General features: G+C 35.9%; 1 protein-coding gene across 7 annotated transcripts in view; it reads left to right on the top strand.

Annotated features, from left to right (window-relative positions):
• Dmd (dystrophin) overlaps positions 1 to 17,162 on the top strand; it is a 2,365,055-nt gene that overhangs the window by 1,581,093 nt on the left and 766,800 nt on the right. For all 7 annotated transcript variants that reach the window (XM_060376797.1, XM_060376795.1, XM_060376794.1 and 4 more), the window contains one exon: positions 2,216 to 2,333. In XM_060376797.1, the coding sequence (XP_060232780.1) occupies positions 2,216 to 2,333 (118 nt within the window). The remainder of the gene's footprint in view (positions 1 to 2,215; positions 2,334 to 17,162) is intronic.

Raw genomic sequence — 17,162 nt, 5'->3', positions numbered from 1 at the left:
TATAAAATTAACTCACAAGAAAATCAGTTTTATATGGAAACACACACACACAGGAAGAAAGAGAGAGAGAAAAAGAGAGAGAGAACTATCCAGAATATTCTAGAGTCTTTGGTGCAGGAAGGTACTCCGAATATAAACACCTATGTGCTAATGTCTTTGGTACTGGAAAATCCTCTGCATGCTACCAAAGGAGAAATATAAACACCAACCCAGCCCCAAACATCATGTTCTACAATGTTTTCCTGCCTGCAAGATATACTAATGCAATGGTATAACAAAACTTGTGGGAGTAACCAACTGGTATCTGTAACTCCCATTCCATGACATAGAATTCATACCCAACATGGCTAGGATGACCAAGAACCTTGGACTAAATAGCCTAAGGAACTAGGATCAAAAATAAATAAATAAAATTAAAATGCACATAGGACATCTGTCAGAGTGGTTATAAATTAATAGTATTATTTATAACACCAAATTAAAGTAAATATATATTAAGTTTTAAAACAAGAACATATTTTGTTTTTATTATTAATATTTGGGGCATTGAATATAGAGACTAAGATGACAAATAGAGGAACTTGATGCTTTAAGGAAAAAGGAAATCCTTATAGATTTACACTGATACCTACATTTTTTAATGTTACTTTACTATTTTGCATGGTTTCAAAAAATCACTATTAAATCAAATTTATTTATATGAAGGATTGAAAGATGTCTCAGTGTTTAAGATTGCTTTGTTGCACAACTATAAAGATTCAAGTTCCCATTCCATCTTCTATGATTTCTTCTCCCAGGGGGTAAAGAAAAGAAGATTACTGAGACTTTCTGAAAATTATGAGTTGTACATTCTTGTAAAGACCCTTTCTCAGAGTAATAAGGCAGAGACAGATAAAGAAGGACACATGACACTATGATTTCTATATGCGTATAGATATGTGACTGCATTGGCACACATGTGTGTACATATACCACGTGCATCATATATACACCAAAGCATTTATATATAAAAAAAGACTCTGGATACTAGTGTTCAAGTGATGCTCTCCAACACTTTTAACCAAATGGTGAATTAGAGAATTTATTACAAATCAGTATTAACAGCTATTCGTTTTTTTTTTTCATTAGGATCAACAAAGTGTGATTATTATGGTCAGGCAACTTTAAGGAATCCTGCAGCATTTCGTCTATATCACCTCATTTTATATATAATGAATTTCAGTTACAAAGAAATTAAATAATATATCTTAAATATTTATAAGATTTTTATGTTTCTAAAATATGTAATTATTTTACCTTAGTATCTCAGCTTGATGATATTACAAATATAACTAACCCTTTTAAACTGCACTGCCATAAGTCAAATTACATTTCTTAAAAATTGGACAAACCCAGACACTCTGAAATGACTCTGTCTTAGTTCTTAGGTAGTGAGGCAAGTCTCTAATTAGCATTTTCATTTGAAATCATCTTGTGTCTAAGAGTGAAACACATTTCACATTCAGAGATATTTTCTTTTTTTTTTGTATTTTTTCAGAAACTCTGTTAGTTTATTTTTTATTTTATTTTATTAATTACACTTTATTCACTTTGTATCCCCCCATAAGCCCCTCCCTCCTCCCCTCCCGGTCCCACCCTCCTCCCCCTTCTTCATGCATGCCCCTCCCCAAGTCCACTGCTAGGGGAGGTCCTCCTCTCCTTCCTTCTGATCTTAGTCTGTCAGTTCTCATCAGAAGTGGCTGCATTGTCATCTTCTGTGGCCTGGTAAGGCTGCTTCCCCCTCAGGGGGAGGTGATCAAAGAGCAGGCCAATCAGATTATGTCAGCAGCAGTCCTTCTTTCCATTACTATGGAACTCACTTGGACACTGAACTGCCATGAGCTACATCTGTGCAGGGGTTCTAGGTTATCTCCATGCGTGGTACTTGGTTGGAGTATCAGTCTCTGGGAAGTTCCCTGTGTTCAAATTTTCTGGTTCTGTTGCTCTCCTTGTGGAGACCCTGTCCTCTCCAGATCTTACTATTTCCCACTTCTTTCATAAGATTCCATGCACTCTGCCTATATAGCCTTGAAGACTGGAGATTCATACCCAGTTACATATTTTCCATTTCTAAAGTGTTTTGGCTGGTTTGAAAATAGCACTTTCCCTTTTTGCTATATAAAAGAAATATACAATGCTGGAGAACTCCCAATGCAAGAGATATTTTCTTTTTCAGGCAACACTGCAAGATTTTGAACAGAGACGCTCCCAGTTGGAAGAACTTATTACTGCTGCCCAGAATTTGAAAAACAAAACCAGCAATCAAGAAGCTCGAACAGTCATTACTGACCGAAGTAAGTCTCTTAATGGGCCAGGGAAAATAAAGGCCAGATGCATGAAAATATCCATCACAGCTCAAAGTATAGAAAATGTAAAATACTTCAATATAATAACTATTTCACTGTAGAATAGTTTTAGTACGTAAAATCATCCAATTGCAGAGTGTAATTCCAATGAATTGAAAATGTATGATTTTCATGAACTTAAGGTTTGCGTAGCCTAAAGGCATTGCATAGTGAATGTGGTGAACATAGTGTGGAGTAATAGTGACTCTTTAGTTATTGTCTATTTGAGCTGGTATTCACGGGGATACCTCTCTCTCTCTCTCTCTCTCTCTCTCTCTCTCTCTCTCTCATATTATTGGTTATAGGGCTAGGCCAACACTTATTTCCTAAACTCTCTTTAATATCTGTCTCCAGTGCCTCCTGCAATAGCTATCATTTATGAGGTTTCTTATAAAGGACATGCATATATAAAATGTTCACAAAGTCACCTTACGAAATTTCACAGTATCTTGTTGGTAGAAAAGTAACTGGGTTCCCAGTTACTAAAATTGTTCAAGCTTTCAAAATAAAGAACAATGCTTAGATTTGCAAGACTCTTTCTGGCTTGACAACCTGTGCCTTTTAGTACATTATCCTTTCTTTATTTCTTCTTCTTCTTGTTTTTAATGTGACCACTAGAATGAAATTATTTATGTTTTGTGATTATGTATGTCTTGATTCATTTATAGAAACACTGTCTCTTTCATTTGTACTTGTATTAATTTAAATGGCCTCTTCATATTTGTGAAATCTAAACTCTAAATAAGGTTCAAACTATGAAATTGCATATAAAGTAACATACTGTGTGAACAATATTAACAATTGTGACTAGTAAGTTCCCACATCTTGCTGGATTACTGTAGTAAAAGTTTACCATTTTTACAACTCCAAAGTGCCCTTTATGAAATAATCTGAAAACCAATTCTCTTTTACATTTTTGTATCCAGAACACGTTAGGTATTTAATACGCAGATATGGAATGAGTATTGTTCATGGGAATTTGTTATGAGCCAAGCCTAAAAGCAGTATATATGCATTTTCTACTCTGTTGGTTGTGCTATGTGACATGAGCCCATGACTGCAAAGATACTGTAAAAATAGTATCAGTCTTGAGCTCAGAAAGAAGATGAACAGATTTTGAAACACATCAGGCAAAGAAGAATACACTTAGGTTTTATGGTTCTACATGAAAATTCAGAATGTCATTTATATCTGTAGCATGGCAAAAATATAATCACCAACACTGAGTTGTTCAGTTGATGAATCAGAACTTTACTTCCTCAAACTAGGAACCTAACATACCTAACACTTTTCTACAAGGTTGCAATATGCTAGTTCAAAACACTAACTCTTAGAGAATGACTCAGTAGGATACTGAGTTTTTATTATATTTGTAATTGAGTTCTTTCTTGTCTGAAAAATATGAAAAAAAAATGTAAATATATTTATGTAAATGTAACAAGACATTTAGTCACTTGTTATTTTGGCTAATAAGAAATAACTTCTTGTCCCTAAGAGAAAAGTTGGATATATTTTGCATTATTTGTTCAACATCAGATACAGATTTTCTATTATCTCTTGTGATCATTTTTTTCCTCTGTTGTATTTACTTTTTTTTCATGATATTGATTACAATTGAGTGATTGTGGGGGGGGTAAGTTTGTATGTCTTTGTTAATTTCCAGAGATTGGAATAATTTTTTTTCTAAGCTTTGTCTTTTAGGAATGAGATCTTTATAAATAATTGTACCATAAGCGGACCAATTCTAATTTAAATAGTCTGTTGAAACATATCATGTTGTTTATTAAAGCATAAGCTGGAATCTGACTCATGAACACTCATAGAGTTCCTAATGCTGCTACTAGAATAATTGTGGCAATATATGTTTGTCGAAACAACGTCATTTGTTGCCCTAGTATGTTATAATTTTTGAAATAAGATGAAAAATCAATTCTCATAGTTACATTACTGTTCAAGATATAATTGTTCATCATATAGTTTTGGTTTTAAAAGGTATGGTGTGAAAATATATGTTCACAAATTTGTATCCACCCATTAATGGTTTTTATATTCCTTTTATTAGCCTATATCTCCTAGAAAATCTTAAAAAATGAATCATTGAAATAGAGAAAAATTAACACATGTGTGATACTATATTGAAGCATTTCATTACTTGATGAATCTCATCTCAAAACTTTGAACTATTTAGAAAATATATATGTGGTTATTGAATTCTGTCATGAACAAACCCAGTAAATAAGCATTTTTCTCACTAGTACTAAGTAGACCTCAAATAATTAGTTCTATGAAATAGCTATTATTATACAAAACAACTTCCTTGATATCTGTTGTTTCTACGCAGCCATATTGGTCATACTCATATTTTACTATAAGTACTAGAGTAAATTTCCTTCTAAGTGAGTACAGATGAGAGATTGTGTTTGCTGCTTTCGGGTATTGTGGTTGCTTATTTTTCTCCAGTTCTTTCACTACTGAATTTGTAAAAAATTCCTGGTCATTTTTTTCCAAAAGGACTGGGTCAAGGGACCTAAAGCACAGAAAATAAGAATGATAAGGGACCTAAAGCACAGAAAATAAGAATGATTTTAAGTTGCTTCCCTAGAGGTATCTAAATTATGCAAAACTCTTGTTCATGTCTGTTAATATTGCAAGGTATAATGCCATAATACTTTGGATAACAATGCAGAGGAAATGGAAAGATAGAACCACTTTATTTTATTATTCTGTTCATTTCACAAACAATTCTGGCCAATGTGAGTCCTCTAATATTTGTATTTGAAGGTCTTGCTTCTGTAACTTTTTTCTTCCATAATTCTCACAACTACCACTCTGAGGCCATATAACAAAAGTTCATACAACTTTTTGAGAGCAAGCTGCCTGGATTGGCCATTTACTTTTGTTAACTTGAATAAAAAAGACTCATTTCTATAAATTTCTAACTTCACTTTTCTATAAAATAGAATTACTTATCTCTGCCTTAAGTATTCAGAAAATTGTTTGAAAGAGCATGTGGAATACTAAGGGAATAACACTGATAAAACCTCAGTGACTGTTAGCTAGTGCTATTTAAATTATAATCTGTTTGGGTTATTTGAGTACATATTTAAAGAGTATTTAATGAACTCTTAGTAGTCATTTGTTTATCTTACCACCAAAAAAGCAGCAATTCAAAATCCTTAACAGTGAAGACTGGTTGGAAAACATGAAATAAATTTTGTAGATAAAATCAAATGATTAAAGAAAATGTTAACTGAGCATGTAATGAAATCCGTTTAAATTGCTTCATTTCAATATTTCCTATAAATTAAGGAAGTGGGTATTGTAATTCACATTTTAGAGACAGAAAATGAAGTTTTAGGAAAGATCAATTAATTTCTTGGGGGATATGAAGACGATATGTGATCACCTAGAAATCAAACCTATGTTTATATGATATTAAGGCCTTTGATATGTAAGACTAAAAGAGGTCATTGCATAAACTGTGGTTATCTGCTAACCTGTGCAAGTTTGAAACAGGCATCCATCGCAATGGGAGAGGAGCTTAGCAGTCCCCACTCTCCTTGAGGAATAATCAGCACTAAGTTTTTGCTGAGGGAAGAGGGGTCAATTTCTCTAGGGGTGTCGTGACTAGTAAAGTTGCCTAGTCTCTAAGTAAATAACCCCCCACCTATGCTCAAACAAACAGAACTAATTATATTCATTGAATCACAATAGTCATGAAGGTAGGAAAGAGGCTTTTGGGGAATAAGTAAGCTATTCAGTGTTAAGAAGAAATGGTATAACATAATAGTGTGAGTAAATATTATTAAAAGTCATTATGTATATTATGAAATTGTCAAGTGAAAAGACTGCATAGTCAAAGAATAGGAAAGAATGTGTTTGAGAGATTTAAGTATCAGTATTCAAGTTACAATAAGCTGAATACAACTTTTTACTGCTCCTGTTTATAATTTTGTCCTATAAGTATGTGTCTAACAAGGGAATTATCCCTTTTATGGGTTGTAGATGTTGAGAGTACTAGTGGAACCTAATAATAGTGTTAGCTATGTGACCCTGTCCTAGTGGATGCACATCCCTTAACAATGATTCACCCATTCATTGGCTGAAGCAAATCATACTTGTATGAACCTCTGTTGTCTATAATACCTTATAGCCAGGTATGAGATACCATATATTTGTATCAAAGAACATGGAAAAAAACCAAACTGGTATGAACCTTCTTCCTTAGGGTCTCAGTTTTTAGTGCTGAAATGTGTCATGCATGATACCAGAAGAGAAAAGTAATCACCAGGATTATACAACTACAAACCCTTTGAATCATAATAATGACTGACCTGAAAAGACATCCCTAAAGGTACTATACTGGCACAAACATCAAAGAAGTAACCAACTATTTTCTTATTGGATTTACGACCTGCTCCACCTGATGAAATCCATTCCTGGAATGATAATCAAGCAAAGTACCTATATTTAAACAATCCATAAGGTCTCATTGGAAAGCCTACCTATTAGGCTGCTAAATGGTCATAGTAGTAAACCTGCTCCAATGGCTGTATAACCCATATATCAGTACATCTCTCAACTCTCATCTCAGAATCTTGTATTTGTAGTAAATCATAACTAACTTACCGCTACACAATTGACCTAGGTTCAGAGAATAAAAGACTATAGAATGCCCAGTCGTAAGTGAAACTTGTATTCTAACCCTTCCTCCACTCTCAAAACTGAAAAATATTGTTGAATATGGAGTGGAAAGATGATGATAAACGTTTACAAGGAAATTCTATCTTTTGGTCACAGAAGATCACCTTCCAATATAAGCACATTGCAAATTGGACATGTACAAAACATGTGTATGCCCATACCAGACCAGGAGAGTTAGGTACATATTCCACCCCTATCTATAGAAAATTGGCACTTTTTAGCTACAAGGAGAAAAAGAGTCAATTTCTCTAAGAGTAAATTTACGATTTTTTATGTAAAAACATACATTCAATAATATTTGAGCAGCACAAAATTGTCTTGAAGGTTTAAAAAATGGATACAGAAGGCTAGAGACAGTTGATAGTGATAGTAGGGAGTGAATATGATTAAAACATGTAAAACATTCTCAATGGATTAATTGTAAAAAGCCATTTCTAAACTAATCACAAAGACAAGAGAAAGCAATGCAAGGAATGGAGATTGAAACATTGTACAGGGCGGTGCTTTGTAATTATGTACCATTTCCTAAAAGTTTTGGACTTAAGTTCAGTTTCTCAAACAACTTTAAGAACCTGTTATATGAACTGAGTGATATATTACTTAAATTTTCATTTCATATGTAGAAGAAAATGCTTTGTACTTCAGTATTTATTACACTTGGTACCAGGCATATTGATATGAGATTTTTTAGCTGATTTTCCTCCCTAGGAAGTTATAGGACCTAAAAATTTGTTTCTCGGTATTGATACTTCTCCCTGGCTACTTTTTTCTTTTATGTTTATGGCTCATTGCTTACCAGTTATTGAGGACAAATGAGTCTTTATTAAGTTTCTGAAAAAATACAATGTTAGGTTTTGTAACTTTTGAGTTTAGAATTTGGCTAATGTCTTGGGAGTGGTATAAAATCTGAGATGTTTAGACTGTGTTGTCCCTTGCCGTACCCACTAGAGACGAACATATTTGAAAACTGCCTTGTGAACAGGAAGCTTAAAAGGTGCAATCATATAGAATGTCTAGTCATTAAGCTGTATGGAAAATTATTAAATGTGTATTTATAAATGAAAAAAAAAAAGAACCTGTTATATGATTCCCTGCACTCTGCCAAAGGTTTGGTTGTGAGTCTTAGTATCTATTTTGGAGCACGGCTAGGTAGAGTCTTTCAGATGCGCTCAGTAGACTCCTGTCATACATTCAATGCACATCCCATTTGTCTTTCCAAATGAGGATAGATCATCATACCCCGTGTCCGCTTTTTTGATTATCTTCTTTAGGTGTATAGATTTCATTATGTTTATCCTATCTTTTAGGTCTATATAAGCGAGTATATTCCATGTTTGTCTTTCTCCTTCTGGGATACTTCACTCAGAATGATCTTTTCTAGATCCTACCATTTGCCTGCAAATTTCATGATTTCCTCCTTTTTCATTGCTGAGTAGTATTCCATTGTGCAAAAATACCACAATTTCTGTATCCATTCCTCCGTTGATGGACATCTGGGTTGTTTCCAGGTTCTGGCTATTACAAATAAAGCTGCTACAAACATGGTTGAGCAAATGTCCTTATTGTGTACTTGAGCAAATTTTGGGTATATGCCTAGCAGTGGTATAGCTGGGTCTTGAGGAAGCGCTATTCCTAATTGTCTGAGAAAGCGCCAGATTGACTTCCAAAGTGGTTGTACCAGTTTACATTCCCACCAGCAATGGAGGAGGGTTCCCCTTTCTCCACAACCTCTCCAACATGTGTTGTCATTTGTGTTTTTCATCTTGGCCATTCTGATTGGTGTAAGGTGAAATCTTAGGGTCATTTTGATTTGCATTTCCCTAATGGCGAATGACGTTGAGCATTTCTTTAAGTGTTTCTCTGCCATTCTATATTCCTCTACAGAGAATTCTCTGTTTAGCTCTGTTCCCCATTTTTTAATTGGATTACTTGGTTTGTTGCTTTTCAGCTTCTTTAGTTCTTTATATATACTGGATATTAGCCCTCTATCTGATAGAGGGTTGGTGAAGATTCTTTCCCAATCTGTAGGCAGTCGTTTTGTTTTGATGATGGTGTCCTTTGCTTTACAGAAGCTTTTCAGTTTCATGAGGTCCCATTTGTTGATTGTTGCTCTTAAAGCCTGTGCTGTTGGAGTTCTGTTCAGGAAGTTGTCTCCTGTGCCAATGAGTTCTAGGCTGTTCCCTACTTTTTCTTCTGTCCACAAGGACCAAACGTATCTGGTCACAGGGTCTTTTCTGAGATGGACACTCAACCAAAGTCCATGAGAGGATAAAACCTAGAACCTCTGCTCGGATGTGACCCGTGATAGCTCAGTAATCAATTGGTTTCCCATAATAAGGGGAACAAGGACTATTTCTAACAGGAACTCAATGACTGGCTCTTTAACCTCCCCACCTCCCAAGGGAGGAGCAGTACTGTTAGGCCACAGAGGAGGACTTTGCAGCCAGTCTGGAAAATACTTGACAAAAGCGAGTCATCTGAAAGGGGAGGAGGTCCTCCCCTATTAGTGGACTTGGAAAGGGGCAGGGAGGAGATGAGGGAGGGAGGGTGGGATTGGGGAGGGAATGAGGGATACAACTGGGATACAGAATTAACAAAATGTAACTAATGAGAAAAATAAAATTATGGAAAATAAAATAAAATAACCTGTTAATCTCTCCTCACCTGGTAATAACATGGAAAAATACTTTTCTCTCTTTTTCTTGGTATTCTTTTTGTTCTGCCTGGCAAGCATCATATGAATGGAATCAGTCAGATTCTTAAACTGGAAGCTGTTATGGTGCTGGAAATACTTCTGATTACTGGAATATTCAGATACTTTCTTTGCTTTTTATACTTCTAGGAAACAAGTTTAGATACAGCCAAGACTTTATAACACTCATTGTAGTCTGGCATATATTTGTTCTATAAACAGAAGAGAAAAATTCTATTTCACCTTACCAATTTTCACTCAAAAATGTAGTCTCTAGGTGTGTGATCTCCCTGCCTGTGCTGGAGTCCAACCATCCGCCAACTAGAAAACATTCTTATACTACTCTGGTTGTGATTCATAATTCTGGTCAGCATCATATTCATCATATCCAGAAAATGAATGTACTTATGAAATAAGTACTTATAGTTTAGATGGTGATGTTGGCTAGGACCTCCTTGACAGGTGTGAAACTGAGCATATCAGCAGGAGTGAGGTAGCTGGTCTTTGTATTCTCACGTATTCTTGTACTCTGAATCAAAGATTTTTAGGCACTAAACATGTGAGCGATTAACATAGGATAATCCTCAAGACTTAAAAAACCAACTCTTTTCTTTTTTTCATATGTGACTAAATACAAATAACAATTATAATAATTTGTGTTGTTGTGTTGTTGTGTTGCAATGAATGGTAAATTGCTCCTTTTCTAATATAAATGTGTTGCATTCTAGATATTTAAAAATGGCCCAGATTTTTTTTTTTGGTTCTGTTGCTCTCCTTGTGGAGTTCCTATCCTCTCCAGCTCTTACTATCTCCCACTTCTTTCATAAGATTCCCTGCACTCTGACCAAAGTTTGGCTATGAGTCTCAGCATCTTCTTTTATACCCTGCTGGGTCTTTCAGAGACCCTATATGGTAGGCGCCTCTCCTGTTCCATATTTTCTTCCTCTTCCAATGTCTATCCTGTTTGTCTTTCTGAGTGGTGATTGATTATTTTACCCAGCGTCCTCCTTCTTGCTTAGCTTATTTTGGTATACAGATATTAGTTTGTATTTCTAAATATTGTATTTCTGATGTCCACTTATAAGTGAGTAGGTACCATTTGTGTCTTTCTGCTACTGGGATAATTCACTCAGGATGATCTTCCTAGTTCCCACCATTTGCCTGCAAATTTCATCATTACCTTGTTTTTAATTGCTGAGTAGTATTCCATTGTGTAAATGTGCAATTTCTTTATCCATTCCTCAGCTGAGGGGCATCTGGCTTGTTTCCAGATTCTGGCTATTATGAATAAAGCTGCTATAAACATGGTTGAATAAATGTCCATTGTTGTGTACATGAGCATAATATGGATATGTGCCTAGGAGTGTTATAGCTGGATCGTGAGGAAGCACTATTTCTAATTATCTGAGAAAGCAACAGATTGATTTCCAAAGTGGTTGTACAAGTTCACATTCCCACCAGCAATGGAGGAGGGTTCCTGCTTCTCCACATCCTCTCCAGCATGTATTGTCACTTGAAATTTTAATCTTAGCCATTCTTATAGGTGTGAAGTGAAATCTAAGGGCCAATTTGATTTGCATTTACTGATGACTAAGGACATGGAACATTTCTTTAAGTGTTTCTCTGCCATTCGATATTCCTTTTTTGAGAATTGATATACAGGAGGGCTTCTGATTTTTTTTTTAGTTGATTTTGTATCCTGCCACTTTGCTGAAGGTGTTTATCAGCTGGAGGAGTTCTCTGGTAGAATTTTTGGGGTCACTCACATATACTATTATATCATCTGCAAATAGTGAAACTTTGACCTCTTCCTTTCTGATTTGTATCCCCTTGATCTCCTTTAGTTGTCTTATTGCTCTGGCTAGGACTTCAAGTACTATGTTGAAGAGGTATGGAGAGAATGGGCAGCCTTGTCTTGTCCCTGATTTCAGTGGGATTGATTTAAGTTTCTCTCCATTGAATTTTATGTTGGCTATAGGCTTGCTGTATATTGCCTTTACTATGTTTAGATATGTGCCTTGTATCCCTGATCTCTCCAAGACTTTACACATGAATGGGTGTTGGACTTTGTCAAATGCTTTTTCAGCATCTAAGGAGATCATCATGTGGTTTTTCTCCTTCAGTTTGTTTATGTGGTGGATTACATTGATGGATTTCCATATGTTGAACCACCCTTGCATGCCTGGGATGAAGCCTACTTGGTTATCGTGGATGGTATCTTTGATGTGTTCTTGGATTCGGTTTGCAAGTATTTTATTTTATTTTTGCGTCAATGTTCATAAGAGAGATAGGCCTGAAGTTCCCTTTTTTTGTTGGGTCTTTGTGTGGTTTAGGTATCAGGGTGACTGTGGCTTCACAGAATGAGTTTGGTAATGTACCTTCTGTTTCTATTTTATGGAATAGTTTGAGGAGAATTGGTGTTAGCACTTTTTTGAAGGTCTGGTAGACTTCCGTGCTGAAACCATCTGGCCCAGGGCTTTTTTTTGGTGGGAAGACTGTGAATGACTGCTTCAATTTCCTTGGGGGTTATAGGGCTATTCAGTCTTTCTACCTGATCTTGACTTAATGTTGGATTATCTCTCCAGCTCTGATCCCCAATTTTTAATTGAATTTCTCGATTTCTTGCCTTTAACTTCTTGAGTTCTTTATATATTCTTGATATTAGCCTTCTCTCAGATATAGTGTTGGTGAAGATCCTTTTCCAGTCTATAGTCAGTCGTTTTGTTCTGATGACAGTGTTCTTTGCTTTAGAAAAGGGTTTCAGTTTCATGAGGTACGATTTATTGATTGTTTGTTTTAGACCCTGTGCTGTTGAATGTTCTATTCAGGAAGATGTCTCCTGTGCCAATGAGTTCAAGGCTCTTACCCACTTTTTCTTCTAAGAGTTTTAGTTTGTTTGATTTTATTTTAAGGTCTTTGATCCACTTGAACTTTAGTTTTATGCAGGGTAATAAATATGGATTTTTGCATTTTTCTAAATGTAGCTGTCTAGTTAGGTCAACAATATTTGTTGAAGATACTGTCTTTTTTCCATAGTGTGGTTTTGGATTCTTTGTCAAAACTCAAGTATCCGTAGGTATGTGAGATTATTTCTGGGTCTTCTATTCAATTCCATTGATCCACCATTCTGTTCCTATATCAGTATCATGCAGTTTTTATTACTATTGTTCTGTAGAACAGCTTGAGAACAGGTATGGAGATACCTTCAGTAGTTCTGTTTTTCAACATGATTGTTTTAGCAATTCAGTTTTTTGGTTTGTTTGTTTGTTTGTTTGTTTGCTTTTCCATATGAAATTGAGAATTGTTCTTTCAAGTTCTGTAAAGAATAGTGTTGGTATTTTGATGGGAATTGCATTGAATCTCTAGATGGCTTTTGGCAGGATAGCAATTTTCTTTTTATTTTTTCTTTAATCCATTGAAACTTTATTTTTTTATTAGTTACATTTTATTAACTCTGTATCCAGCTCCCTCATTCCCTCCCAATCCCACCCTCCCTCCCTCATCTGCTCCCTGCCACTTTCCACTGATTGAGGAGGACCTCCTCACCTTTCATCTGACACTGTTTTATCTATCAGGTATCTTCAGGACTGACTGCAAAGTCCTCCTCTGTGGCCTAACAGGACTGCTCCTCCCTTGGGGGGTGTTGAAGTCAAAGAGCCTGCCATTGAGTTCCTGTTAGAAATAATCATTGTTCCCCTTACTATGGGAAACAAATTGGTTACTGAGTTACCACGGGCTACATCCAAGCAGAGGTTCTAGGTTATATCCATACATGGTCTTTGGTGGACTGTCAGTCTCAGAAAAGACCCCTGTGCCCAGATATATTTGGTTCTTATGGAGTTCCTATCCTTTCCATGTCATATTAACTCCCCTTCTTTCATATGATTCCCTGCACTCTGCCAAAGGTTTGGTTATGAGTCTTAGTATCTGCTTTGAAACACTGCTAGGTAGAATTTTTCAGATGCTTTCTGCGGTAGACTTCTGTCATATGTTCAATGCAAATCCCATTTGTCTTTCTAAGAGAGGATTGATCATGTTACCCCATGTCTGCTTTCTTGTTTATCTTCTTTAGGTGTATAGATTTTGTTACGTTTATTATATCTTGTAGGTCTATATAAGTGAGTATATACCTTGTTTGTCTTTCTCCTTCTGGGATACTTCACTCAGAATGATCTTTTCTAGATCTCACCATTTGCCTGCACATTTCATAATTTCCTCGTTTTTGATTGCTGAGTACTATTCCATTGTGCAAAAATACCACAATTTCTGTATCCATTCCTCCATTGATGGACATCTGGGTTGTTTCCAGGTTCTGGCTATTACAAATAAAGCTGCTACAAACATGGTTGAGCAAATGTCCTTGTTGTGTACTTGAGCAAATTTTGGGTATATACCTAGCAGTGGTATAGCTGGGTCATGAGGAAGCACTATTTCTAATTGTCTGAGAAAGGGCCAAATTGACTTCCAGTGTGGTTGTACCAGTTTATAGGGTGGCCATTTTCACTCTGTTAATCCTACCTATCCATGAGCTTGGGAGATCTTTCCATCTTCAGCTATCCTCTTCTACTTCTTTCTTCAGAGACCTGAAGGTTTGTTGTTGTTGTTGTTGTTTTGTTTTCAAACAGGTCTTCCACTTGCTTGGTTAGCGTCACTTCAAGGTACTTTATACTATTAGTGGCTCTTGTAAAGGGTGTTATTTTTCCTAATTTCTTTTCAGGCATTTTGTCTTTTGTATACAGGAGGGCTACAGAATTTTTGAGTTAATTTTGGTCTTGTTGGGTGATATGTTTTATGTGTTCTAGGATTCAGTTTGCAAATATTTCATTGAATATTTTTGCATCAATGTTCATAATAGTGGTAGGTCTGAAGTTTTCTCTTTTTTGGGTTTTGTGTAATTTAGGTATCAAGGTAACTGTGGATTCACAGAATGAATTTGGTAATGTTCCTTCTGTTTCTATTTTGTGGAATAGTTTGAAGAGAATTGGAGTTAGCTCTTCTTTGAAGGTCTAGTAGAATTGTGTTCTGAAACCATTAACCTGCTGGGTAGAGACTTTCAGAGGCCTTCTGTGGTAGGCTCCCATTCCTTGTCTTCTCTTACCTCTGATGTCTATCCTGTTTGCCTTTCTGAATGAGGATTGAGCATCTTCCCTAGGGTTCTTGTTGTTTACCTTCTTTAGAACTATAGATTTTAGTATGTTTATCCTATATTATATGTCTAATATCCACTTATAAGTGAGTATATATCATGCCTGTATTTCTGCTTTAGGATTACTTTGATCATGATATTCTCTTCTAGATCCCACCATTTGCCTGCACATTTCATGATTTCCTTTTCTTTAATAGCTGAGAAATATTCCATTGTGTAAATGTACCACAATTTCTGTATCCATTCCTCGGTTGAGGGACCACTAGGTTGTTTGCAGATTCTGGCCATTATGAATAAATCTGCTATGAACAAATTAAGCAAATATTCTTGTTTTATAGTTGAACATCTTTCAGATATATGCCCAGGAGAAGTATAGCTGGGTATTGAGGTAGCTCTATTTCCAGTTTTCTGAGAAAGCACAAGATTGATTTCCAAAGTGTTTGTACAAGTTTATGATCATACAAGCAGTGGAGGTGGGTTCCCCTTTCTCCATATCCTTTTCAGCATGTGTTTTCACTTGAATTTTTTATCTTATCCATTCTGATGGGTGTGAGGTAAAATATCAGTGTTGTTTTGATTTGCATTTCCCTGATGACTGAGGATGCTGAGCATTTATTGTTTCTCTGCCATTCTATATTCCTCTACAAAGAATTCTCTGTTTAGCTCTGTAACCTATTTTTAAATTGGATTACTTGATTTGTTTGTGTATAACTTCTTGAGTTCTTTATATATTCTGGATATTAGCCCTCTCTCAGATATAGGATTAGTGAAGATCCTTTCCCAGTCTGTAGGCTGTCATTTTGTTCTGACGACAGTTTCCTTTGCTTTACAGAAGCTTTTCATTTTTATGAGATCCCATTTATTGATTGTTGATCTTGGAACTTGTGTTGTTAGTGTTCTGTTCAGGAAGTTGTCTCATGCCCCCCCCCCCTCAATTGCACTTATGCTCCATCCTTCCAAGCATCTACATGTGTTTGCTCCATCCTTCATGGCAAGCTTCCTGGCACACCCCCACACTTGTGAAAATTCACCTGAGTATATACTGTGTTTGGCTTTCTCATTCTGGGATACTTCACTCAGAATGATCTTTTCTAGATGCCACCATTTGCCTGCAAATTTCATGATTTTCTCATTTTTGATTGCTGAGTAGTATTTCATTGTGCAAAAATACCACAATTTCTGTATCCATTCCTCCGTTGATGGACATCTGGGTTGCTTCCAGGTTCTGGCTATTACAAATAAAGCTGCTACAAACATGGTTGAGCAAATGTCCTTGTTGTGTACTTGAGCAAGTTTTGGGTATATACCTAGCAGTGGTATAGCTGGGGCTTGAGGAAGCACTATTCCTAATGTCTAAGAAAGTGCCAGATTGACTTCTAAAGTGGTTGTACCAGTTTACATTCACACCAGCAATGGAGGAGGGTTCCCCTTTCTCCACAACCTCTCCGGCATGTGTTCACACTTGAGTTTTTGATCTTGGCCATTCTGATGGGTGTAAGGTGAAATCTCGGGATCACTTTTATTTGCATTTCCCTAATGGCTAATGACGTTGAGCATTTCTTTAAGTGTTTCTCTGCCATTCGATATTCCTCTATCAAGAATTCTCTGTTTAGCTCTGTTCCCCATTTTTTTAATTGGATTACTTGGTTTGTTGCTTTTCAGCTTCTTTAGTTCTTTATATATATTGGATATTAGCCCTCTGTCAGATAAAGTGTTGGTGAAGATTCTTTCCCAATCTGTAAGGAGTCTTTTTATTTTGATGATGGTGTCCTTTGCTTTATAGAAGCTTTTTAGTTTGATGAGATCCCATTTATTGATTGTTGCTCTTAGAGCCTGTGCTGTTGGTGTTCTCTTCAGGAAGTTGTCTCCTGTGCCAATGAGTTCTAGGCTGTTCCCAATTTTTCTTCTAACCAATTTAGCATATCTGGTTTTATGTTGAGGTCTTTGATCCAGTTTGACTTTAGTTTTGTGCAGAGTGATAAATATGGATCTATTTTCATATAGACCTACAAGATATGATAAACATAATGAAATCTATATGCCTAAAGAAGATAATCAAGAAAGCATACACTGGGTATGATGATCAATCCTCATTTAGAAAGACAAATGGGATGTGCATTGAATGTATGACAGGAGTCTACCACAGAATGCATCTGAAAGACTTTACCTAGCAGTGTTTCAAAGCAGATACTAAGACTCATAACCAAACCTTCAGCAGAGTACAGGGAATCATAGG

Source organism: Meriones unguiculatus, assembly GCF_030254825.1.
Source record: "Meriones unguiculatus strain TT.TT164.6M chromosome X unlocalized genomic scaffold, Bangor_MerUng_6.1 ChrX_unordered_Scaffold_31, whole genome shotgun sequence".
NCBI lineage: Eukaryota > Metazoa > Chordata > Mammalia > Rodentia > Muridae > Meriones > Meriones unguiculatus.
This window is presented reverse-complemented; position numbering and strand designations above follow the sequence as displayed.